General features: G+C 66.3%; 2 protein-coding genes across 7 annotated transcripts in view; one reads left to right on the top strand and one right to left on the bottom strand.

Moving 5' to 3' along the window:
* Positions 1-10,181, top strand: part of STAB1 (stabilin 1) — a 24,619-nt gene extending 14,438 nt beyond the window's left edge. For 2 of the 4 annotated variants that reach the window (XM_036877728.2, XM_057486748.1), the window contains 39 exons: positions 282-359; positions 443-541; positions 678-776; positions 889-1,020; positions 1,219-1,347; positions 1,534-1,590; positions 1,891-1,974; positions 2,420-2,615; positions 2,723-2,818; positions 2,905-2,950; positions 3,028-3,107; positions 3,254-3,379; positions 3,540-3,613; positions 3,738-3,812; positions 4,063-4,185; positions 4,490-4,537; positions 4,741-4,818; positions 4,897-5,043; positions 5,229-5,369; positions 5,448-5,507; positions 5,758-5,934; positions 6,015-6,101; positions 6,211-6,360; positions 6,458-6,514; positions 6,605-6,782; positions 7,133-7,282; positions 7,362-7,466; positions 7,618-7,725; positions 7,807-8,000; positions 8,091-8,235; positions 8,316-8,449; positions 8,541-8,706; positions 8,775-8,884; positions 8,961-9,080; positions 9,164-9,313; positions 9,391-9,495; positions 9,581-9,727; positions 9,805-9,921; positions 10,000-10,181. In XM_036877728.2, the coding sequence (XP_036733623.2) occupies positions 282-359; positions 443-541; positions 678-776; positions 889-1,020; positions 1,219-1,347; positions 1,534-1,590; positions 1,891-1,974; positions 2,420-2,615; positions 2,723-2,818; positions 2,905-2,950; positions 3,028-3,107; positions 3,254-3,379; positions 3,540-3,613; positions 3,738-3,812; positions 4,063-4,185; positions 4,490-4,537; positions 4,741-4,818; positions 4,897-5,043; positions 5,229-5,369; positions 5,448-5,507; positions 5,758-5,934; positions 6,015-6,101; positions 6,211-6,360; positions 6,458-6,514; positions 6,605-6,782; positions 7,133-7,282; positions 7,362-7,466; positions 7,618-7,725; positions 7,807-8,000; positions 8,091-8,235; positions 8,316-8,449; positions 8,541-8,706; positions 8,775-8,884; positions 8,961-9,080; positions 9,164-9,313; positions 9,391-9,495; positions 9,581-9,727; positions 9,805-9,921; positions 10,000-10,053 (4,422 nt within the window). In that variant the 3' untranslated portion in view covers positions 10,054-10,181. The remainder of the gene's footprint in view (positions 1-281; positions 360-442; positions 542-677; positions 777-888; positions 1,021-1,218; positions 1,348-1,533; positions 1,591-1,890; positions 1,975-2,419; positions 2,616-2,722; positions 2,819-2,904; positions 2,951-3,027; positions 3,108-3,253; positions 3,380-3,539; positions 3,614-3,737; positions 3,813-4,062; positions 4,186-4,489; positions 4,538-4,740; positions 4,819-4,896; positions 5,044-5,228; positions 5,370-5,447; positions 5,508-5,757; positions 5,935-6,014; positions 6,102-6,210; positions 6,361-6,457; positions 6,515-6,604; positions 6,783-7,132; positions 7,283-7,361; positions 7,467-7,617; positions 7,726-7,806; positions 8,001-8,090; positions 8,236-8,315; positions 8,450-8,540; positions 8,707-8,774; positions 8,885-8,960; positions 9,081-9,163; positions 9,314-9,390; positions 9,496-9,580; positions 9,728-9,804; positions 9,922-9,999) is intronic. The other 2 variants (XM_057486735.1, XM_057486741.1) reach the window with 2 other exon arrangements.
* Positions 10,068-18,531, bottom strand: NT5DC2 (5'-nucleotidase domain containing 2). 3 transcript variants are annotated; one of them, XM_057486768.1, is made up of 14 exons: positions 18,384-18,531; positions 14,277-14,461; positions 14,053-14,127; positions 13,771-13,826; positions 13,591-13,684; positions 13,262-13,390; positions 13,095-13,155; positions 12,915-13,017; positions 12,722-12,823; positions 12,453-12,534; positions 10,884-10,970; positions 10,664-10,804; positions 10,486-10,550; positions 10,068-10,412 (listed from the first exon to the last, which is right to left on the bottom strand). In XM_057486768.1, the coding sequence occupies exons 1-14, from the start codon at positions 18,514-18,516 to the stop codon at positions 10,151-10,153; spliced, it is 1,575 nt and encodes a 524-aa protein (XP_057342751.1). In that variant the 5' UTR covers positions 18,517-18,531; the 3' UTR covers positions 10,068-10,150. The 3 variants fall into 3 exon arrangements, with proteins under 3 accessions (XP_057342751.1, XP_036733629.2, XP_036733628.2); XM_036877734.2 differs by lacking the exon at positions 18,384-18,531 and adding an exon at positions 17,766-18,051 and having other exon boundaries at positions 10,068-10,381; XM_036877733.2 differs by lacking the exon at positions 18,384-18,531 and adding an exon at positions 17,766-18,049.

Below are 18,531 nucleotides of genomic sequence, written 5' to 3'. Positions count from 1 at the left end.
GGGCTGGGCCCAGGGTGGGTACTCAGAATACCTCTGCTGCTGGGCAGTGTCTTCGGGCCAGCAGTGACCGCCCTTCCAGGGGTTGTCTGTGAATGGGTACACTTGTCCCTTTCATACATGGGCCCTGGTGAGGCTCTGGTGCCATCTTGTAGGTCCTGAATCAGAGTGTCTGGGCCAGGCTGGGGGCCACCAGTGGGTGCCTGTGTGGCCGGCAGCCTCCACACCCCCTTAAGTGTCCACTTGAGCCCACCTGTGGCTGAGCTCTGCCCACTGCCTTCCAGAGGGTCTGGGTGCAGAACGCCAGCGTGGATGTGGCTGACCTCCTCGCCACCAATGGCGTCCTGCACGTCCTCAGCCAGGTGTGGTGGAGGGGGCGGTGGGCAGGGGCCTCCCATGGGTGGGGGAACTTGGCTTACTGACCAGCCCCCATGCTCTGGGCCAGGTCTTACTGCCTCCTCGAGAGGCTGTTCTGGGGGGGCGGGGCTTGCTGCAGCTGCTGGACTCGGTGCCTGCCTTCCGCCTCTTCCGGGACCTGCTCCAGGTAAGGGCAAGAGGGGTGGGCAGTGCCTGGTCAGGGGTGCCCTCCCCCAGGGGCCCAGGGAGCTGACTGGCTCTGGGCTCAGGACTGAGGGCATTTAGGCCCATCCTTGACCCTTGACCCTGCTCACTGCCCCTAGCTCCATGGGCTGGTGCCCCAGATTGAGGCCGCCACCGCCTACACCATCTTTGTGCCCACAAACCGCTCTCTGGAGGCCCGGAGCAACAGCAGCAGCCTGGTGAGGTCACTGGGATGGGAGCACCCGAGGAGGGAGGCCAGGGCATGCAGTGGGCAGGTGTCTGGGGCACCTGGTGGTCCTGAAGACCCCTGAGCCTCTCCCCCTCTGCCAGGATGCAGACACGGTACGACACCATGTGGTCCTGGGGGAGGCGCTCTCTGCGGAAGCCCTGCGGAGGGGGGGCCACCGCCACTCCCTCCTGGGCCCTGCCCACTGGCTCGTCTTCTACAACCACAGTGGCCAGGTTTGCAGGGGCCACCTAGCCTGGGCGTTCTGCTCTTGAAGACCCCTTCTCTGAGGAGTTCCCCCACCTGGGAGCCCCCAACCTCTGCTCCAAGGACCGCCCGTCCTCGGAGCCCCCTGTCCTGCTGGAGTGCCTCTCCGGCCTGCGGCCCCCACGGTGAGGGTGGAGGTGGGTTCAGCCTCCTGCTCCTCCCCACAGCCTGAGGTGAACCACATGCTGCTGGAGGGCCCCGTGCTGGAGGCTCCTGGGGGCTCACTCTTCGGTCTGTCGGGGGTCCTGACGGTGGGTTCAAGCCGCTGCCTGCACAGCCACGCGGAGGCCCTGCGGGTGAGAGGCTGGGGCCGGGGCCGGGGGCACAGCTGGGGAGTTCCAGGCTGGGAGGTGCTGGCTGGCCGGTCTGCTGGAGGCGAGGAGTCTTTGGTCAGGGGTGGAGAGCTGCCAGCCTGCCTTGGAGGGAGGTGGGGTTGGGGGCCCCACCTGAGGACCCCTGTCGCTCTGCCTTCCCTCCCCCAGGAGAAATGTGTAAACTGCACCCGGAAGTTCCGCTGCGCTCAGGGCTTCCAGCTGCAGGTGAGGCGGGGCTCTCTCCGTGCGTGCCAGCCCCGGGCCCAGCTCTGCTCACCCAGGCCTGGGGAGCGGACGGGGTGGGCCGTCAGCTTCCCTGGCAGAGGCGGGAGGCCTCCCCAGACCGGTGGCCCGAGGCCCGAGACCCCATGCCCAGGCCTGCGTCCTGCCCGCCCTTTCTCAGTCAGGCCTGTCTGTCTGGGTCCCTCCCTGGCCCTCTGCTGTCCTGTGTCTCACCCGTGGACACCTGCCGTTTGTTCCCCTGCCCTTGGCCGCTGGCTGAGCCCTCCTGCTGTCTGTCCCCAGGACACCCCCAAGAAGAGTTGTGTCTACCGCTCCGGTTCCTCCTTCTCCCGGGGCTGCTCTTACACGTGTGCCAAGAAGATCCAGGTTTGCCGTGAAGCACCCCTGCCCACCCCGCACAGCTCTGAGAGGAGGAGGTAGCACTGGGGCCCAGGGAGGAGCCCGGATCAGAGGCAGGGCCAGGCCCAGGGTGAGGCCCACGAAGCCAGGGCCCGGAGGAATGGGAAGCAAAGGGGAGGGAGAGATGTCTGGGGTCAGAGGGGCCAGTGTTTGTCGCTGGGGCTGTGCCCCTAGGGGCGAGGTAGAAAGGGGCTCAGGGGAGCCGACACCATTATCCATGCCCAGGGCACAGCCCTTCCCTACTCACCCCTGCCATGGGGAGGGTTGTAGAAGGTGGTCTCCATCTCCGTGCATCCAGCTGGCTTGGCTCTGTGGCTCTGTGGCCCCTGAGGTGCCCCCCTGCCCCACTGGCATCTCCCTACTTCATCCGACCCGGCCTGTGCTGGGCCCTTCATTGCACCCCTCCCGGCAGGTGCCTGACTGCTGCCCCGGCTACTTTGGTGCACTGTGTGAGCCGTGCCCGGGAGGCCTGGGTGGCATGTGCTCGGGCCATGGGCAGTGCCAGGACAGGCTCCTGGGCAGTGGGGAGTGCCGCTGTCACGAGGGCTTCCATGGGACCGCCTGTGAGACGTGTGAGCTAGGCCGCTACGGGCCCAGCTGTGCTGGAGGTGAGGACTGGGAGGGGTGTCCATGGTGGGATCCTGGCAGAGGATGCCCACAGGGGAGAAAGGGGGCACCAAGCAACTCCTCCTGTCCTCCCTTATCCCACTCTCAGTGTGTGAGTGTGAGCACGGGCTGTGCCAGGAGGGGCTGCGAGGGGATGGCAGCTGTGTCTGTAACGCGGGCTGGCAGGGCCTTCGCTGTGACCAGAGTGAGTGTCCCCGAGGGGCAGAGGTGGGTGCCTTCTGAGAAGGCAGTTCCTGGGTCCAAACCAGAACCACCCTCCTACTCCCCCAGAAATCACTGGCCCTCAGTGCCCAGAGAGGTGTGACCCCAATGCCAAGTGAGTGAGCTCATCCTGGGGCAGGAGGGCAGGGTGGGGTCAGGGGCAGCGCGGGCTGAGCTGCTGTCCCCCCACAGCTGTGCACAGGACTCGGCATCCGCCGCCCCTGCCTGCGTCTGTGCCGCCGGGTACTCGGGCGATGGTGTCCACTGCTCAGGTCCAGTGCCCCCTGCCGCCCTGCCCCTGCTCCCCTCCCCCAGGTCCAGTCTCTGTTCCTGTCCCTTCTCGGGTCATACCTCTCCCTCTGGCCTTGTCCTTTCCCTCTGCTGCTCCTCACAGCTCTCTGGGATCATCTTCCCCTAGAGGTGGACCCCTGTGCCCGTGACCACGGGGGCTGCTCCCCTCATGCCAACTGCACCAAGGTGGCACCTGGGCAGCGGACGTGCACCTGCCAGGATGGCTACGCGGGCGACGGGGAGCTGTGCCAGGGTGAGGCTGGGGTCCCCAGCCTCGGGGTGTGTGGGGCTAGGAGTCTGGCTTCAGTGACCTTAGGCAGACTCGAAATGCCCAAGGGGCACTGCGAAGGTGGGGATGAGCCCAGAAGGACACGCGGAGGGGCCACTCCTCACCCTGGGGTCTCTTCCCCCAGAAATCAACAGCTGTCTCACCCACCACGGGGGCTGCCACATACATGCTGTGTGTATTCCCACGGGCCCCCAGCAGGTCAGTACCCAGGCCTGGGCACGGGCTGTGCCGTTCTCCCGTTGGTGGGGAGGGGGCACTCCTTTGGGCCGGCCCCGGCCTGCTCTTGGGTCCTAGCAGCCGCATAGATCAGCATTTGGGACAGGTCTCCTGCAGCTGCCGAGAAGGTTACAGTGGGGACGGCCTCCGGACCTGCGAGCCCCTGGACCCCTGCTCCCAGGTCAGGACCGCAGCCGTACCCCATCTCACGGTGGGGGGGTGGAGGCCGGAAGTAGCCCTCCTCCTCCCAGAAGGGTCCCAAGGGCCTCCGAGGCGTGAGTCACCCTCCCCACAAGCTCGTCCGACCTCCCCCAAAGTAGGAAACAGGGCCTTGAGGGTTACACAGAGACCTCCATGGACCGTTCCCTAGGGCTGGTTGGGGCAGAGAAGTCTTGGGAGCCAGCCATGCCTCTTTCCTGCCCCTGCCTCAGAGTAACGGAGGCTGCAGCCCCTACGCCGTGTGCAGGAGCACGGGACCCGGCCAGCGGACCTGCATCTGTGACGCAGCCCACACCGTGGGCGACGGCTTCACCTGCCGAGCCCGAGTCGGCCTGGTAATGATGCCCGAGTCGGACCCTGGACCCGGCCGTGGCTATGCCTGCCCCTGGCCTCACCCAAGAGATTGGTTAAGACCCCCAGATTTGGTCCCCGTCCTGGCACTGACCCTGAGTGTGACCCCTGACTGCCCGGGCCTGGCCCGGCTGCGATCCATGACCTCACCCTGACCCCAGCTCAGATACCCCTGGCTTTCCTTTCCTCGTCTCCACCTTGGCCAGACCTTGGGCCACAGGTGCTGGGACAGGCACCAGGCCCTGAACGGGGGCCACCCAGCGTCTGAGCTGACCCTCGCCCCTTCAGGAGCTCCTTCGGGACAGGCACGCCTCGTTCTTCAGCCTCCACCTGCTGGTGAGCGGCCGGCGGGCGTCCTCCCCTCTGTCCCGCCCGGGCCTCCGCGACCTGCGGCCCCACCTGTCTCGGCCTTCCCGTGTCGTTCGCTCGGCGCTCGGCTGGTCTGGTCCCCGAGTCCCAGTGCTTCCGGGAAGGCCCGGTCGGCCCTGGCGGGGCCTCACGTCGCCGCTCCCCCTCTAAGGCGGCTTCCCCTCCCGCAGGAATACAGGGAGCTCAAGGGCAAGGGGCCTTTCACGGTCTTCGTGCCGCACGCCGACCTAATGACGAATGTGTCGCGGGTAAGGCAGCCCCCGGGGTGGGGGGCAGGGCGGCCACGACCCCCGGCTGCCGCGCTGACCCCCCCCCCCCCGCCGCAGGAGGAGCTGGCCCGGATCCGCGCCCATCGCCAGCTCGTGTTCCGCTACCACGTGGTGGGCTGCCTGCCGCTGCGCAGCCAGGAGCTGCTGGAGGAGGGCTATGCCACCGCGCTGTCCGGGCAGTCGCTGCGCTTCAGCGAGAGGGAGGTGAGGCGCCCGCGCCCCGCGCGCCCCGCCTGCCGTCGCTGCTGGCGACTCGCCTCCCCCCACGGCGCAGCTGCCCGGGGTTCCCGGGGAGGGAACCCTCGCGCCTTGGCCCCGCCCACCTGTCCCACACGAGGCGGGGCCGGGCACCGCCCCCCACTATCCCGCCCCGTCCGCCCTGTCCCCAGGGCAGCATTTACGTCAATGATTACGCGCGCGTGGTGAGCAGCGACCATGAGGCGGTGAACGGCGTCCTGCACTTCATCGACAGAGTCCTGCTGCCGCCCGACGCACTGCACTGGGAGCCTGGCGCGGCCCCTGCCCCCCGGGTATGCCCTGGGCGCGGGCCTGGGGGCCGGGCAGCGGGGCAGGGCCTGACTCCCCTGCTCACCAGCACCTTTCCCCAGAGAAACGTCACCGCTGCCGCCGAGAGCTTTGGCTACAAGAGCTTCAGCCGCCTTGTGAGGGTACTGCCCCCAGCCCGGGCGGGTCAGGTGGGAACCCCCAGGGTGAGCACGTGGGGTGCTTGTGTCGCTCACACACTCGCGGACAGCCAGGGGCACACGGGTTTATCCCTGCACGTGTCCACACAGGTCTGCTGGGATGGCTACTGAGTGGCTGGTGTGCCTGGAGCCCCTCCCTAGTTTCTGAAGCCCAGTTCCCGCCCTCTGCCTCGGGTCTCTGACCGGCAGTGACTGTCCCATCTCCGCCCTGCAGGCGGCTGGTCTCCTGCCTCTGCTTCAAGACGTGTCCCACAGGCCCTTCACGATGCTGTGGCCCACAGACTCTGCCCTGCAGGCCCTGCCGCCCGAGCGCCAGGCCTGGCTCTACCACGAGGACCACCGTGACAAGCTGGCAGCCATTCTGCGGGGCCATGTGATCCGCAACACCGAGGTGGGTGGACTCTGGGCCTTGGTGCCCACTGTGGGCGCCCAGCCTGCCTGCCCAGCTCTAACTGCTGCTCATCTGCACAGGCCTTGGCATCTGACCTGCCCAACCTGGGCCCACTGCACACCATGCATGGGAACCCTGTCTCTTTCTCCTGCAGCCGTGCCCGGCCGGTGAGTCTGTGGAGGGGGCTTGAATGAGGGAAGCAGGAGGCAAGGGTCCTGGCAGTGGGGGCTGCAGTGCATCTGTGACCCTGTTCACTGCCGTATTGTCTACCTGCAGGGTGAGCTAACGGTGGGTGAAGATGGTGCCCGCATTGTGCAGCGGCACCTGCCCTTTGAGGGTGGCCTGGCCTATGGCATAGACCAGCTGCTAGAGCCACCTGGCCTGGGTGCCCGCTGTGACACCTTTGAGACTCGGCTGCTTCAACTGGTGAGAGAGGCCATGGGCCAGAGGTGGATGGGCAGGGCCCAAGCCCACCTATCCTGTCCATCCACCTGCCCTTGCTGTATGGCCTCGTTCCTTCCAGAAGCTGTGCAGCATCTGTGGGCTGGAACCACCCTGTCCTGAGGGCTCACAGGAACAGGTAAGAGGCTGGGAGCTGGTTGGGGCTTTGGGCAGGGGCCTGGGGACCACCAAGCTCAGGCTGTTTACAACCTGACTCCTCTTGGTCCAGGGCAGCCCCAAGGCCTGCTGGCGCTACTCAAAGTTCTGGACATCCCCTGCACTGTCCTCTGTGGCACTGCATGGTGTTTGGGCCCAGCCTGGCTTGGGCAGGGGCTGCCAGCGCAACTGTGTCAGCAGCACCTGGAAGCCTGGCTGCTGCCCTGGTCACTATGGCAGCGAGTGCCGGGGTGAGTGTCCTGAGGCTGCACATGCCACTGGTGGCTCCTCTGGTGCCCGGACAGCCAAGGGCACAACTGTGGCCATTGTTCTCAAGAAAGGTTCTTGGGGTGGTCATGGCCTGGGGCGGATCTGGGGGTGAGTGGATTTTCCCAGGCCAGAATGCCTGAAGAGGCAGGGTCAGTGTATGGGTGGCATACTGGGGAGTCTGGAGGGATCTCAGCAGCAGGGGGCCTGGACAGACTGCACTTGGCGAAAAGGCCTGGCGGCCACTGGCTAAAACACAGCTGGTGCGACTGGGTCGGGCCGCTGTTGCCGACCCATCCCGCCTTCCCGCCCCACTCCCCGATCCCTCCACTAGCTTGCCCTGGTGGTGCCGGCAGCCCCTGCAGTGGCCATGGCGTGTGTGTGGACGGCATGAGTGGCAGCGGGCAGTGTCGGTGTCTTTCGGGGTTTGCTGGCTCAGCATGTGAACTCTGCGCCCCGGGTGCCTTTGGGCCCCACTGCCAAGGTAGGCTGTCTCGTCCTTCCCTGCTCCCTGATTCCCTCTGCCCACGTGCCACCTCCACATCCCTGGCCTCTCTCCCCAGCCTGCCGCTGCACTGTGCGTGGCCACTGTGACCAGGGCCTTGGGGGCTCTGGCTCCTGCTTCTGTGAGGAGGGCTGGACTGGGCCACGCTGCGAGGTGCAGCTCGGTGAGTGGCCCTCGGGCTTGTGCCTCCCCGCACGTGCACACACCACTGCACTCACGGCTGCACCCTGGGGGAGGCAGTGGGGGCAGGTGGGAGGAGAGGCGGGCATCCAGGAGGCTCCTACTCATGGCCGGTGGGGTGGGCCCTGGGGCAGAGCTGCAGCCCGTGTGCTCCCCCGCCTGCGCGCCCCAGGCCGTGTGTCGAGCGGGTAACAGCTGCGAGTGCAGCCTGGGCTACGAAGGGGACGGCCGCACGTGCACAGGTGAGCAAGCAGCTGGTGGGGGAGGGGAGGTGCGCCGTGCCCGTCCTGTCGCCTGACCCCAACCACTTGCCCTGCCCCCAGTGGCAGACCTGTGCCAGGACGGGCGTGGAGGTTGCAGCGAGCATGCCAACTGCAGCCAGATAGGTACGGCGGCCATCTGCGCGTGCCTGCCCGACTACGAGGGCGACGGCTGGAGCTGCCGGGCCCGTGACGCCTGCGCAGACGGCTACCGCGGGGGCTGCAGCGAGCACGCGGACTGCCTGAGCACCGGACCGGTGAGCCGGCGGCCTACCTGGGGCTGGGGGTGCGTGTCGGTCCGAGTGGCACCGGCCCCTAAAGCGCACCCGCGGCCCCCCACCCCCCAGAACACTCGGCGCTGTGAGTGCCGCACCGGCTATGTGGGGGACGGGCTGCAGTGTGTGGAGGAGCCCGAGCCGCCTGTGGACCGCTGCCTGGGGCGACCCCGCCCCTGCCACGTGGACGCCGTGTGCACTGACCTGCACTTCCAGGGTACTTCGTCTGCCCCTAGCCCTCCCCCAGCCCCTGCCTCTCTTCCCCGCCCGCAGCGGACCGCCCCCCTCCCTCCGCAGAGAAGCGGGCTGGTGTCTTCCACCTCCAGGCTGCCGGCGGCCGCTACAGCCTCAACTTCTCCGAGGCCCGGGCGGCGTGTGGGGCCCAGGGAGCCGTCCTCGCTTCGCTCTCTCAGCTCTCTGCTGCCCAGCAGGTGCGCGGGGCCTTGAGCTGGGAGCCATGCCGGGGGCTGAGGGCCCCTTGAGTGGGGCCTCGGGGCTCAGCAGCCACTCCCGCCCCCACAGCTGGGCTTCCATCTGTGCCTCGTGGGCTGGCTGGCCGACGGCTCGGCTGCGCACCCCGTCGTCTTCCCTGCGCCAGGCTGTGGCGATGGGCGGGCGGGCGTCGTCAGCCTGGGCGCGCGGCAGGACCTGTCAGAGCGCTGGGATGCCTACTGCTACCGCGAGCAAGGTGCGTCCTCTACCCCCTGGCCGCGTGCCTTCCCGCCAACCTGCCACCCACCGTCGCCTTCCCCGCAGATGTGGCCTGCCAGTGCAGAGGTGGCCTCGTGGGTGACGGGACCAGCGTGTGCAACGGAAAGCTGCTTGATGTGCTGGCTGCCACCGCCGACTTCTCTACCTTTTACGGGGTGTGCAGGGGCCCGGGCCCGGGGCGGGAGGCCCTGGGGAGCGCCTGCCCACAGCCTTGTCTCCTCACCCTCCCAGATGCTGCTGCATTACGCCAACGCCACCCCACGGGGTCTCGACTTCCTGGACTTCCTGGACGATGAGCTCACCTACAAGACACTCTTTGTCCCCGTCAACGAAGGCTTTGTGGACAACATGGTAACCAGTGGGGGCCATGGAAGGGCGGGGCAGACCCTGCACACTCTGGTGGCCCAGGCCAGCAGCCCCTGCTTTACCTGCAGACGCTAAGTGGCCCAGACCTGGAGCTGCACGCCTCCAGTGCCACCTTTCTGAGCACTAACGCCAGCCAGGGTACCTTGCTGCCTGCCCACTCGGGCCTCCACCTCGTCATCAGTGACGTGGGCCATGACAACAGTTCTGGGGCCCCTGTGGTGAGTCTGGCTGCTGCCCTCTCCTGTGCCTGGGCCCTCACTCTCACTGGGCCTGACTCTGGTCTCTCTCCCTACAGGACCCAGGGGCAGTTGCGGTCAGCCACGTCATTGTGTGGGACATCATGGCCTCCAATGGCATCATCCATGCTCTGGCCAGCCCCCTCCTGGCACCCCTACAGCCTGTGAGTTGGGGGCAAGGGGTGCTGGCAGAGCTGCTGGGTACAAGGGGACAGTTTTGGCCAGGTCCTTGATGCCGTCCGTTTGCAGCGGGCGGTGGTGGCACTGGAGTCCCCAGCCATGGCAGCAGGGGTGGGGGCCGTGGTGGCTGCTGGCGCACTGCTCAGCTTGGCGGCTGGAGCCCTCTATCTCCGTGCCCGAGGCAAGGCCGCAGGCTTTGGCTTCGCGGCCTTCCAGGTAGGGCAGGGGGCGAGGGGCGTGGGGGGGGTCTGGGTCCCCGGATCTGGCTCAAGGCCCCTCACTGCTCCCCTCAGGTAGAAGATGCTGCTGACGACGACTTCTCCCCGTGGCAGGAAGGGACCAGCCCCACCCTGGTCTCCGTCCCCAACCCCGTCTTTGGCAGCCACGATGACTTTTGTGAGCCCTTTGATGTGAGTGTGGGGGGCAAGGGGTGTGGAAGGGGGTCCAGGGCGTGGTCTTGGTCCCGCCACAACTGGTCCTCCCCCCAGGACTCCCTGCTGGGGGACGTCCCTGACACCCAGAGGATCCTTGCGGTCAAGTGACCCTGGAGCAGAGCGGAGGCGTGAGCAGGGGAGACTTTATTGCCCACCCACACTGGCGGGCGTGGGGTCTGCGCTCGTCCTGACAATAAACGTGCCCTCAGCGGATGTGGGCCATGTCACCGAGGAAAGGCGTCTTCATGCAGCCCGTGCACAGCTGGTCCATCCAGAGCGGCGCCTCGTGCTGCAGGGGTGTGCGGCGTGGGTAGAAGGTGAAGTCCACGCTGTAGTTGAGTAGGCAGCTGAGCGAGGCCATGTAGAGGTCGGAGAAGCGCACGAGGCGTCGGGAGAAGTAGGTGGGGTTGTGGAAGGTGCGGAAGATGCTCCCGAACTGAGCGTTGAACAAGGCCTTGGTGACGCACCTGGGGAGATGGGGCGCTCGAGGGGGCGCAGAAGGGGCTGGCCGGTACCCCCACCCCAGGCCGCCCCACTCACCTCAGCTCCTGCCGCTCCTTCATCCAGGCAGCCAGCACCTGCTGCGACTCAGAGTCCTGGTGGGTCTGGGGCAGACAAGGGAAGCGCTGGGTGTGGGAGCAGCCGCCCCGGCCCCGCCTCGCCCTCACCGGCTGCGCTCCAGCCGCCCCGCCCCGCCCCGGCCCCGCCTCGCCCGCACCTGCATGCGCTCCAGCAGCCCGGTGAGCGCCTGCTGCCAGGTCAGGGAGTGCATGTACTGCTCTGTGTTGATGATGCGGATCTCCCGCTCCAGCTCTGGGATGATGGCTCCCGTGCGCCAGCCATGCCGCAGCATGAGGTCCTGGGGGCAGGGTGGCTCAGCACCAGCGAGGAGGGCGCCCTCCCCTCCCCTCCCCTCCCCTGGGCCCGGCCGCACTTACTGCCAGGTCGCTGTAGAGGTGGTCTCCAAAGTAGAGCACGCGGGGGCCACGCCATTCTGTCAGGCGCAGGAAGTCAAACAGGTTTCCCTGGCAGGTCGGGGGACATACCGCTGAGGCCAGCATGCCAAGGGGTATCCCGGGGGGGAGGGGGCTGCCGGCAAGCCTTGTCCTCCACCAGTCCTCCCTGATCCCCAGGGGGAGCAAGGCCCCTCTGGCCGGATGCTGGGCTGCCCTTTCCCGTGGCCTCGCTGTGGCCTCTGGGCTCTGGCTACGTCCCCCTCATACCCAGGAAGGGGGCCAGCCTGCCACCCACCCCGGACTAGGGACTGCGTCCATTCTGTGGGAAACAAACTGCAGCAGTGATCCCCCCACAGCCGGAGGCACACAGGCCCCAAAGGCCTTTCTGGCCTCCCCTGCCTGAGCCCAGAGGGACCCAGCAGCCCAAGGGCAGCCCTCGCTGTGAGGCATCTGCTCCTAAGCCAGAGAAAAGATGAAAAACACTACAGAGGAAGCTCACAGGGGACCAAAAACTTCCCTGAGCCAGGAACCCACCCCCCAGGAGGGAGAAGAGTTTACACCGAGCAAAGAGGAGTCACTAGTATGGGAGAGGCCCCGGGAGATGGAAGTGTGGGGACACAGGGGGAGCAGGGCCTCTGAAGAGGGTGTGGGTGGGCAACATGCCAAGGCTGTGCCCTGAGCCCAGAGGAAGAACCTGGAGGTGCCAGGACAAGAGACAGAGCGGGAGGGAACAAGGAGAAGAGCCCCAAGGAGGAGCGCCCCCCCAGCCCCATCCTGCCCCCCAAAGAACAATCTCAGATCAAGCCCAAAAAATATCTAAAAGCTGCTGAGGGAAAAAAGTCACTTGTTTCCCACAAAGGTACATGACCCTCCTTGGGCTCAGCCAAGATGCCAAGACAAAGGAGAGCAGGGGAGACCCCGTGCCCAAGGGGGCCGGGCCGCGGCAGGGCTGGGAATGCCGCCTGCAGGCCAGGCCGCAGTGCTGGGCACCCCCGAGGCCGTCCTTCCGTCACACCCCTGGGCCCTCCTCCTCCTCTAACCCCTGGAACCTACCCCCCTGCCAGGATTTCCGCATTCCATCCAGGCCCAAATGCTTCATCTCCTGCCCAGCCCTAGGCCCCTTCTCATCTGTCCTAGCCAGCCAGAAAAGGGGGTTTTACCACGGCCTGTGAACCTTCCCCAGCAGGCCAGCTCAGGACCCCAAGGCTTGCTGGCTGCAGCAAAATGCTCAGCCCCAAGTAGTAAGACAGTGCTGTGTATTGGGCACTCAGTGACACCCAGCCCACCCTGGCCTCACCGCACGACTCGAGTATTACAGATTTCTCCCAGGCGAGGAAGGCCAGGTACAGGGAGGCCAAGGGACTGGGCCGGCCCCTCTGCTACCCAGCAGTAGAGCTGGAACCACACACTCAGCCTGACCCAGAACCCTCAGTGCTGACCAGGCCTGGGCCCTGAGAACCATCGCCTACATCCAGGACCAGGGCAGACGGCTGGTCAGGGCCCAGGATGCAGTGTCCCTGCGAGGGCTATTCCCACCTGGATGGCCCTTACCTGCCGGTAAATCTTGCCCTTTTCCAGGCAGGTGATACGGTCCCACTGGAGTGAGCCCTTCTCATCGAGTTTTCTGAAAGGCCTGGGATCGGGGGCAAAGGCTTGATTTAATCTGGGGCAGGACCATGGACTAGGCACCTCTGTGTCCTCTAAGGCCCACCTGTGTATAGGGGCCACACCAGCAAGGGGCTGTCCCCATCCCGAGCACACATCCCGGGCAGTGAGCAAAGGCCACCCCTGCTCCAGCATATTGCCCCTCAGGCCCGTACTTGCGCCGGTCAGTGAAGAAGCTGGGCTTGTCTGCCTGGACAATGACCACGTCGAAGAGCTGGCGCCAGTCGGGACCCACCATGTGCCGCATCCCCTTATCCCTGGGCAGAGACGGGACAGGCGGCAGGTGGCCTGAGGCGGCTCCAGCCACGCCCCCAGCCAGCCCCCTCCCCACAGCGGGGCGGAGCTCACACGAAACTGAAGGGGCTGTTGGTGATGAGGAACAGCTGCTTCCCATGGGCCACCAGGCGGTTCAGGACAGCGAACGTCTCCTCCCCTCTCAGGATGTACTTCTCTGCCAGGAGATGGGTCCTGTGAGACCAGCCCTCTTCCTGCCCAGGCAGGCCGCGTGGGGCTGCTGCACACCCTTACCCATGTCCCGTTCGATCCACTGGTACATGAGGCCCTTCACGTGCACATCCCGGATGGCGTCCTGGGGGCAGTGGCGGCACAGTGAGGACAGTGGGACCCAGGAGGGCTGCCCTTGTGGCTGGACTTCCCCTTCCCCGCGCCCTGAGAGGCAGGCCCCGCGCCTTCACCGTCACATCCTTGTAGAGGTGCGCTTGGTCGAACTCCAGGCCGTGGCCCAGGAAGTGGTCTACCACACAGGAGAGCAGTGCCATCTCCGGCAGCGAGAAGATGTCCATGAACTGCTTGATGGAGGGACCCTGTGGAGGCGGCTACCTCCTCAGCAAGCGTGTCAGCCCCAACCCCAGCTCTGAAAACCCAGGGCTCCAAGTCTGGGGACACTGGTAGGCTGTGGGTCATGGCTGGCCCACCAGGGTGTAGACACCGCCTCCCAGGGGGCCAGCACCCACAGCTGGTCGCTGAGCCGGCTGCCCTGGGCGGTGGTGGATGGGGCAAGTACCTTGCCATAGAAGCCGCTCATCTGGTACAGAGGGATGTGCTGGGTGCCCCCATACAGGTCAATCACCTCTTCATCTGGCACAGGCTGGAGACCCCTGGGGGTGCACAGACACCACCAGTCCAAAGTGGTCCTGAGCCAGGTGGCACGCGGGGGCGGAGGCAGGGCAGCGCTAGCACTAACCTGTAGGCCGTACCCAGCTGCACATAGTGGAAGGCATCGATCTTCATCAGGAGACTCTGGGGGCACCAGGGGAGCAGGGTGGGTGGGGAGGAAGGAGCAGGCCCTTGGCCCTGAGCCAGCCTCTCCCAGGCCGCCACTGAAGCCCAAGCTGGGAGGGAGCTACAGCTTTGAGGCCAAGTGGGGAGACAGATGAGACTCCCAAAGGGACAGGGGCTAAGGAAGCAGCCCCACTAGGCTGCTGGTCTGGAAGGGCCTGGAAGAGGCCGCGGCATGGCTACTCACCTTCTGAATGTCGTAGTGGAGGCCACGGATGGCAAAGCTGGGGTTGTAGTCATACCTCCGAATCCCCTCCGGGTACTGTGGGGGAAAGCAGGCCAGGCCTGAGCCAGAGGCTCTGCCAGGCCAGCTGGCTGAGGAGCCACTGCCCAGGGGCCCTATGACTCAGCTGGGCTAGGCCAACCTCAGCCTGTGGGCTTCCAGGGCTGGGCCCCCACTGGCTGGCTCACCTTGTAGTGCTCGATCAGGATGTCACGTGCGGCGTTGAAGATCTCGGGGTGCAGCGCATCTGCGTACTGGGCCAGCGTGTAGTCGTAGTCGAAGCCATAGACCTCAACATCACGCAGGCTGATCTCGTTGTTAGAGTAGATGGCTGCTGGGTTCAGGAGGCTGCAGATCTCGGGGGGCAAGAGGTCTGGAGGAAGCAGATGCAAGTATGATGGCGCCGACGATCACGTCAGTGGCAAAGGGTCTCTGAGCCCTTCACCAGGACCCAAGCTCGGGAGCCTCACAGCACACCTCAGGATAGGCACTCTTAGGCCAGTGCTGCAGGTGGTCAAACTGAGGCTGAGGGACAGGTCACTCCGGCTAGGTCACATGGCTGGGGTAAGAGAGAGCTGGCTGTGGGCCAAGTCCTATCTATGATCCTGGGTTACCCCACCAGGACACGGGGCACGTGCCTCCTCCAGGCCCTCGCAGGCCCCATCGGACACAGGCCTATGCTCCCACCCTTTCTGCCTTGCCTGAAGCCTGGGGTGGGACCTGGAAGCACTAACAGGGTACAGGCTTCCGGCTACCCCACCGCAGCCCAGGCTCCCAGCTCTGAGCATCTGCCACAGCCAGCAGGGGCTCCTCTAATCAGATTTCAGCCTCCACCAGCCCACATAATGGCATTAGCTGCCTTTGCCCATGGCCAATTACGACAGGTGGGATGTGTGATGTCGGGTCCTGGGCCATTACTCTGGCTGCTCCCCTTGAGGATGAGGTCAGAGCCACCCCCATCCTCCAGCTGCTTTGTGAGGGGCTGGGTGGCACACTGCAGCGTGGGCTCCAAGGTCCGGAGGCAGATGCAGCTGACGCGTCCCAGGCTCACCTGCCCTGGTTTCCCTGTCTACACAGTTGGGGGGATGGGGAAGGGCATGGGCTTTGAGGTCACAGAGACCTGACCAAGCCCTCCCTCTCATGGCTGTGACCTCAGGCAAGCCACCTGACCTCTTGGGCCTCGGTTTCCTTGTCTCTGAAGGGGGTGTAAGAACTGTACTTACTGAGAGAATTACTAAGAGGGTCACACAGAATGTGCTCCCTGCAGCACCTGGCTCTGCATGCGCAGCAGATGCAGGATTGAACAGGCAGTGCGCCTGCCGCTGCAGCCCGTCACCTCCCTGCCCGATTACCTGGCGTCACTCATGGAGCAGGATTGCGGGGGGAGAGGGAGCAGCCAAGACAGGGGCACAGGGCACTGCCTAGCAGGGGCTCCAGGTGACATGTTCGTAGACCTCTGGCCTGTGGCTGAGGCTCAAACAGCCCAACTCCAGGGGATTCCTGTCTTAGCCACTGCCAGTCATGGTCTCCAGGCAGAAGCCCTTGGCCACGCAGGCTGCCTGGCAGCTGTCTGGGCCCATAGGCAGACACTGTGACACACTCCCATGCTCTGAGCCTTCACTCGGGGAACACTTCACTTTGGAGCACACGCACTGCCCCACCCTCTCCTTCAAAGCCAGGTTCAGGGTGTGGGTGGAGAAACAGGTGTGGCCAGTTCCTCGGCGGCCCCAGGCCAACCCCAGCCTGGCCCTGCTTCACAGACTCAAGGTGCAGACGGGACACGCTCCCTTGGAAGCATGGGAGGCACAACGGACTTCAGCTCTCTAGGGAACTGCTTCTGCAATGCCCCCTATCTGGTGTCACTAGGACCCCAGGTCTTGCCCTTCCCATGGTCGAGTTCCTGGGTACCAACTGTGACTCTTGGTACAATATCCAGTAGAACCCCTCACTGGCAAGGAGTTCTGGCCAAGTCCAGGCTTTCACCTCTTCACCTCTGCCCTTGAGAATGTTCCCAGAGATGGACAGTCCTCCCAGGAACAGAGTAGCATGGGGAAGCAACCCAGAAGGCCTGGCCTCCTGACCCAACTTCTGGACTGAGAAAACCATAGCTGGGCTGGGGACACAGGTGCCACCCATTCCACAGGTGCCCAGAGCTAGGTGAGAACCTGCCCACTCCTGCACAGCCTCCCAGGCTCACGGGTCCCACTCCGCAGCCCCTCGCCCCTTCTCTCCCTCAGCCCCAGCTCCCACACCTGCCTGAGGCCCAGGCTCTGGAGCCAGGTCTTCCCCGCGGCAGCCGTGAGATGCCCCTGAGGCTGCCTCGATGGCTCACCTTGTCCCACCCTCACCCCATCCTGTGAGGAGGAGACGGACGGGCTCAGGGAGGCAGGCAATGGGGTTGAGATGTGGATCTGGCTTACCCCACTTGCCTTAATTACTCTGCCCCTAGGCCCAGCCTTCCAATGTCACCACACTGAGGCTGGTGGGGAGGGCCTGGCTTGGGGACTGGCTCCCTGGCAAAGTCTGGTGCACAGGCAGTAGGCCATGGCGGACCTCAATGCCCATCATCTACACCAGAAAACTTGGCCAGAGGGGAGAGTTAGGAGCCGGGGTGCAAGGCTGGCTCACCCAGGAGATGACCCTGCTTGCCCCTTTCACATCAAGGGAGCTCGGGCTGTGAAGATCTTCAGGCATGCGGGTCGTGGGGTGAGTGACAAGGGCCTGCAGGCCCCCATGTCCCTCCCTCCACACCTCTGGGGCAGCTGCTAGCGCCTCGCAGGGTCTCCTCCAGGCCCACAGCAGAGGATGCACTGAAGGTGCTGGCTGGCGCGGGGACCCGAAGCCCCAGTCCTCAGGGCCTAACCATTCTGCCCTCAGCTTCTCAAGCGGCGAGTCCGGTCCACCGCCACCCCCCGATCTCCACCCAGCTGGACGGGAAGCCCCGCTCGGTGTGTTGGAACCTTCCAGACACGGCCACTTTTGTCTAATCAGACAATGAAAGTCGGGCCACCCCGGGGGCTCCTCAGGAAGTCCCCTGCCCCTCCTTGGCTCGGATCTTTCCGGGTCATCACCACCCCCCTGTGAGAAGTGGCTGCCACCTCGAACACCGAGCGCCACCCGGCGGGTCGGTGACAGGGCCGAGACCCAGACCACGTCTGTGCTGCAGAGGCGAGGCCCCACCAGGCCCGGACAAGCCGGGAACGTTCCCCGTCCTCCCGCCAGGGCGCCCCGGCCGCCTCTCTGGGAGGGGGTCCTAGGCCTCGTCCCCCCATTTTGCAGAAGGAGAGGACAGAGGTAAAGGGCCTTGGCCAAGGATGCCGCGAGCCCTGTGGATTCCCGGGGCCTGGGGCGACTCAGCCTCCTTTCTCCAACCAGCACCTCCGCCTCCAGCGCCGAGCGCGCTCCGGGCCCCGCGGCGCGATCTACACATGCCTTCAGTGTAGTCGGCGTCCGCCTCGGTAGCCCGTCCGGCCGGCGCCGCCGTGGGCTTTGTCTCCGCGGCTCCCGCCCCAGCGGAGGCCCCTACGAGAACGGGGTGGGGGCGTTCCCGCCGCGGCACCCCCCACCCCGGCAGGCGGGACCCCGAGGGAAGACGGCGGCCGCGTCCGGGGAACAAACCGCCCGCCGTCCCCGGCCGTCGGGGCGCCCCCAAAGCTGCCTAGTCTCGGGTCACCCACCGTGCACCAGCCTCCGCAGGTCCTGGTACCGAGCCCATAGGTGCGCGCCGACCTCGGCGCCGCCGGCCGGCGCAGGGGAGGGCACGGAGCGCGGCGCGCCCGGGCAGGGGGCACCGGGGCCCGGGGGGCCGCAGCCAGGGCAGGAGGGCGAGGACGAGGCGGCCCGCGGCCCGCAGGGGCCCCCGCACGGCAGCCAGAGCCGAGCGGCCGCCCGCAGCCCCGCGCCCGCCATGCCCGCGCCGCCCGCCCGCGCGCAGCCCTCCGACTGAGGCCCGCCACGGTGGCCGCGTGCCCCTCCGCTCGGCCGGCCAATGGGCGCGGGGCGCGGAGCCCGGCTGGCCAATGGGCGCGGCCCTCGGCCGGGGACGGGCGGTCCCGGGACGGCGCGGCCGGGTGGGCGGGGTGGCACCCTCCCCGGTCCGGCGCTGGAGGACCCTGCGCCCCCGTTCGGCCGCAGCGGTAGCGGTCTCGGCAGCTCCTCTGTCCCCGGAGGTCCGGGGCCTCGGGACGGCGAGGCTCCCTAGCTGTTCGGGTCCCGCCCGACCCAACGCCGTGTGGGGTCCTCCTGTTCCCGCCCTGGCTCTGCCCGCAGGTCCGGGCAGCCGAGTTTTCACTCACCCACCCAGCGAACGCCGAGCCCTTCCTGTGCCCGGGCCGAGCCCTCACTGGGTGCGCTCAAGCACCCCTGCCCCCTTCTGCCCAGTCCCTCACAGGTGACTCCTCCTAACCCCCACCCCACCTCCCCGCGCATGTCTCTGCTGACTTG

This window comes from Manis pentadactyla, chromosome 1 (assembly GCF_030020395.1).
Source record: "Manis pentadactyla isolate mManPen7 chromosome 1, mManPen7.hap1, whole genome shotgun sequence".
NCBI lineage: Eukaryota > Metazoa > Chordata > Mammalia > Pholidota > Manidae > Manis > Manis pentadactyla.
This window is presented reverse-complemented; position numbering and strand designations above follow the sequence as displayed.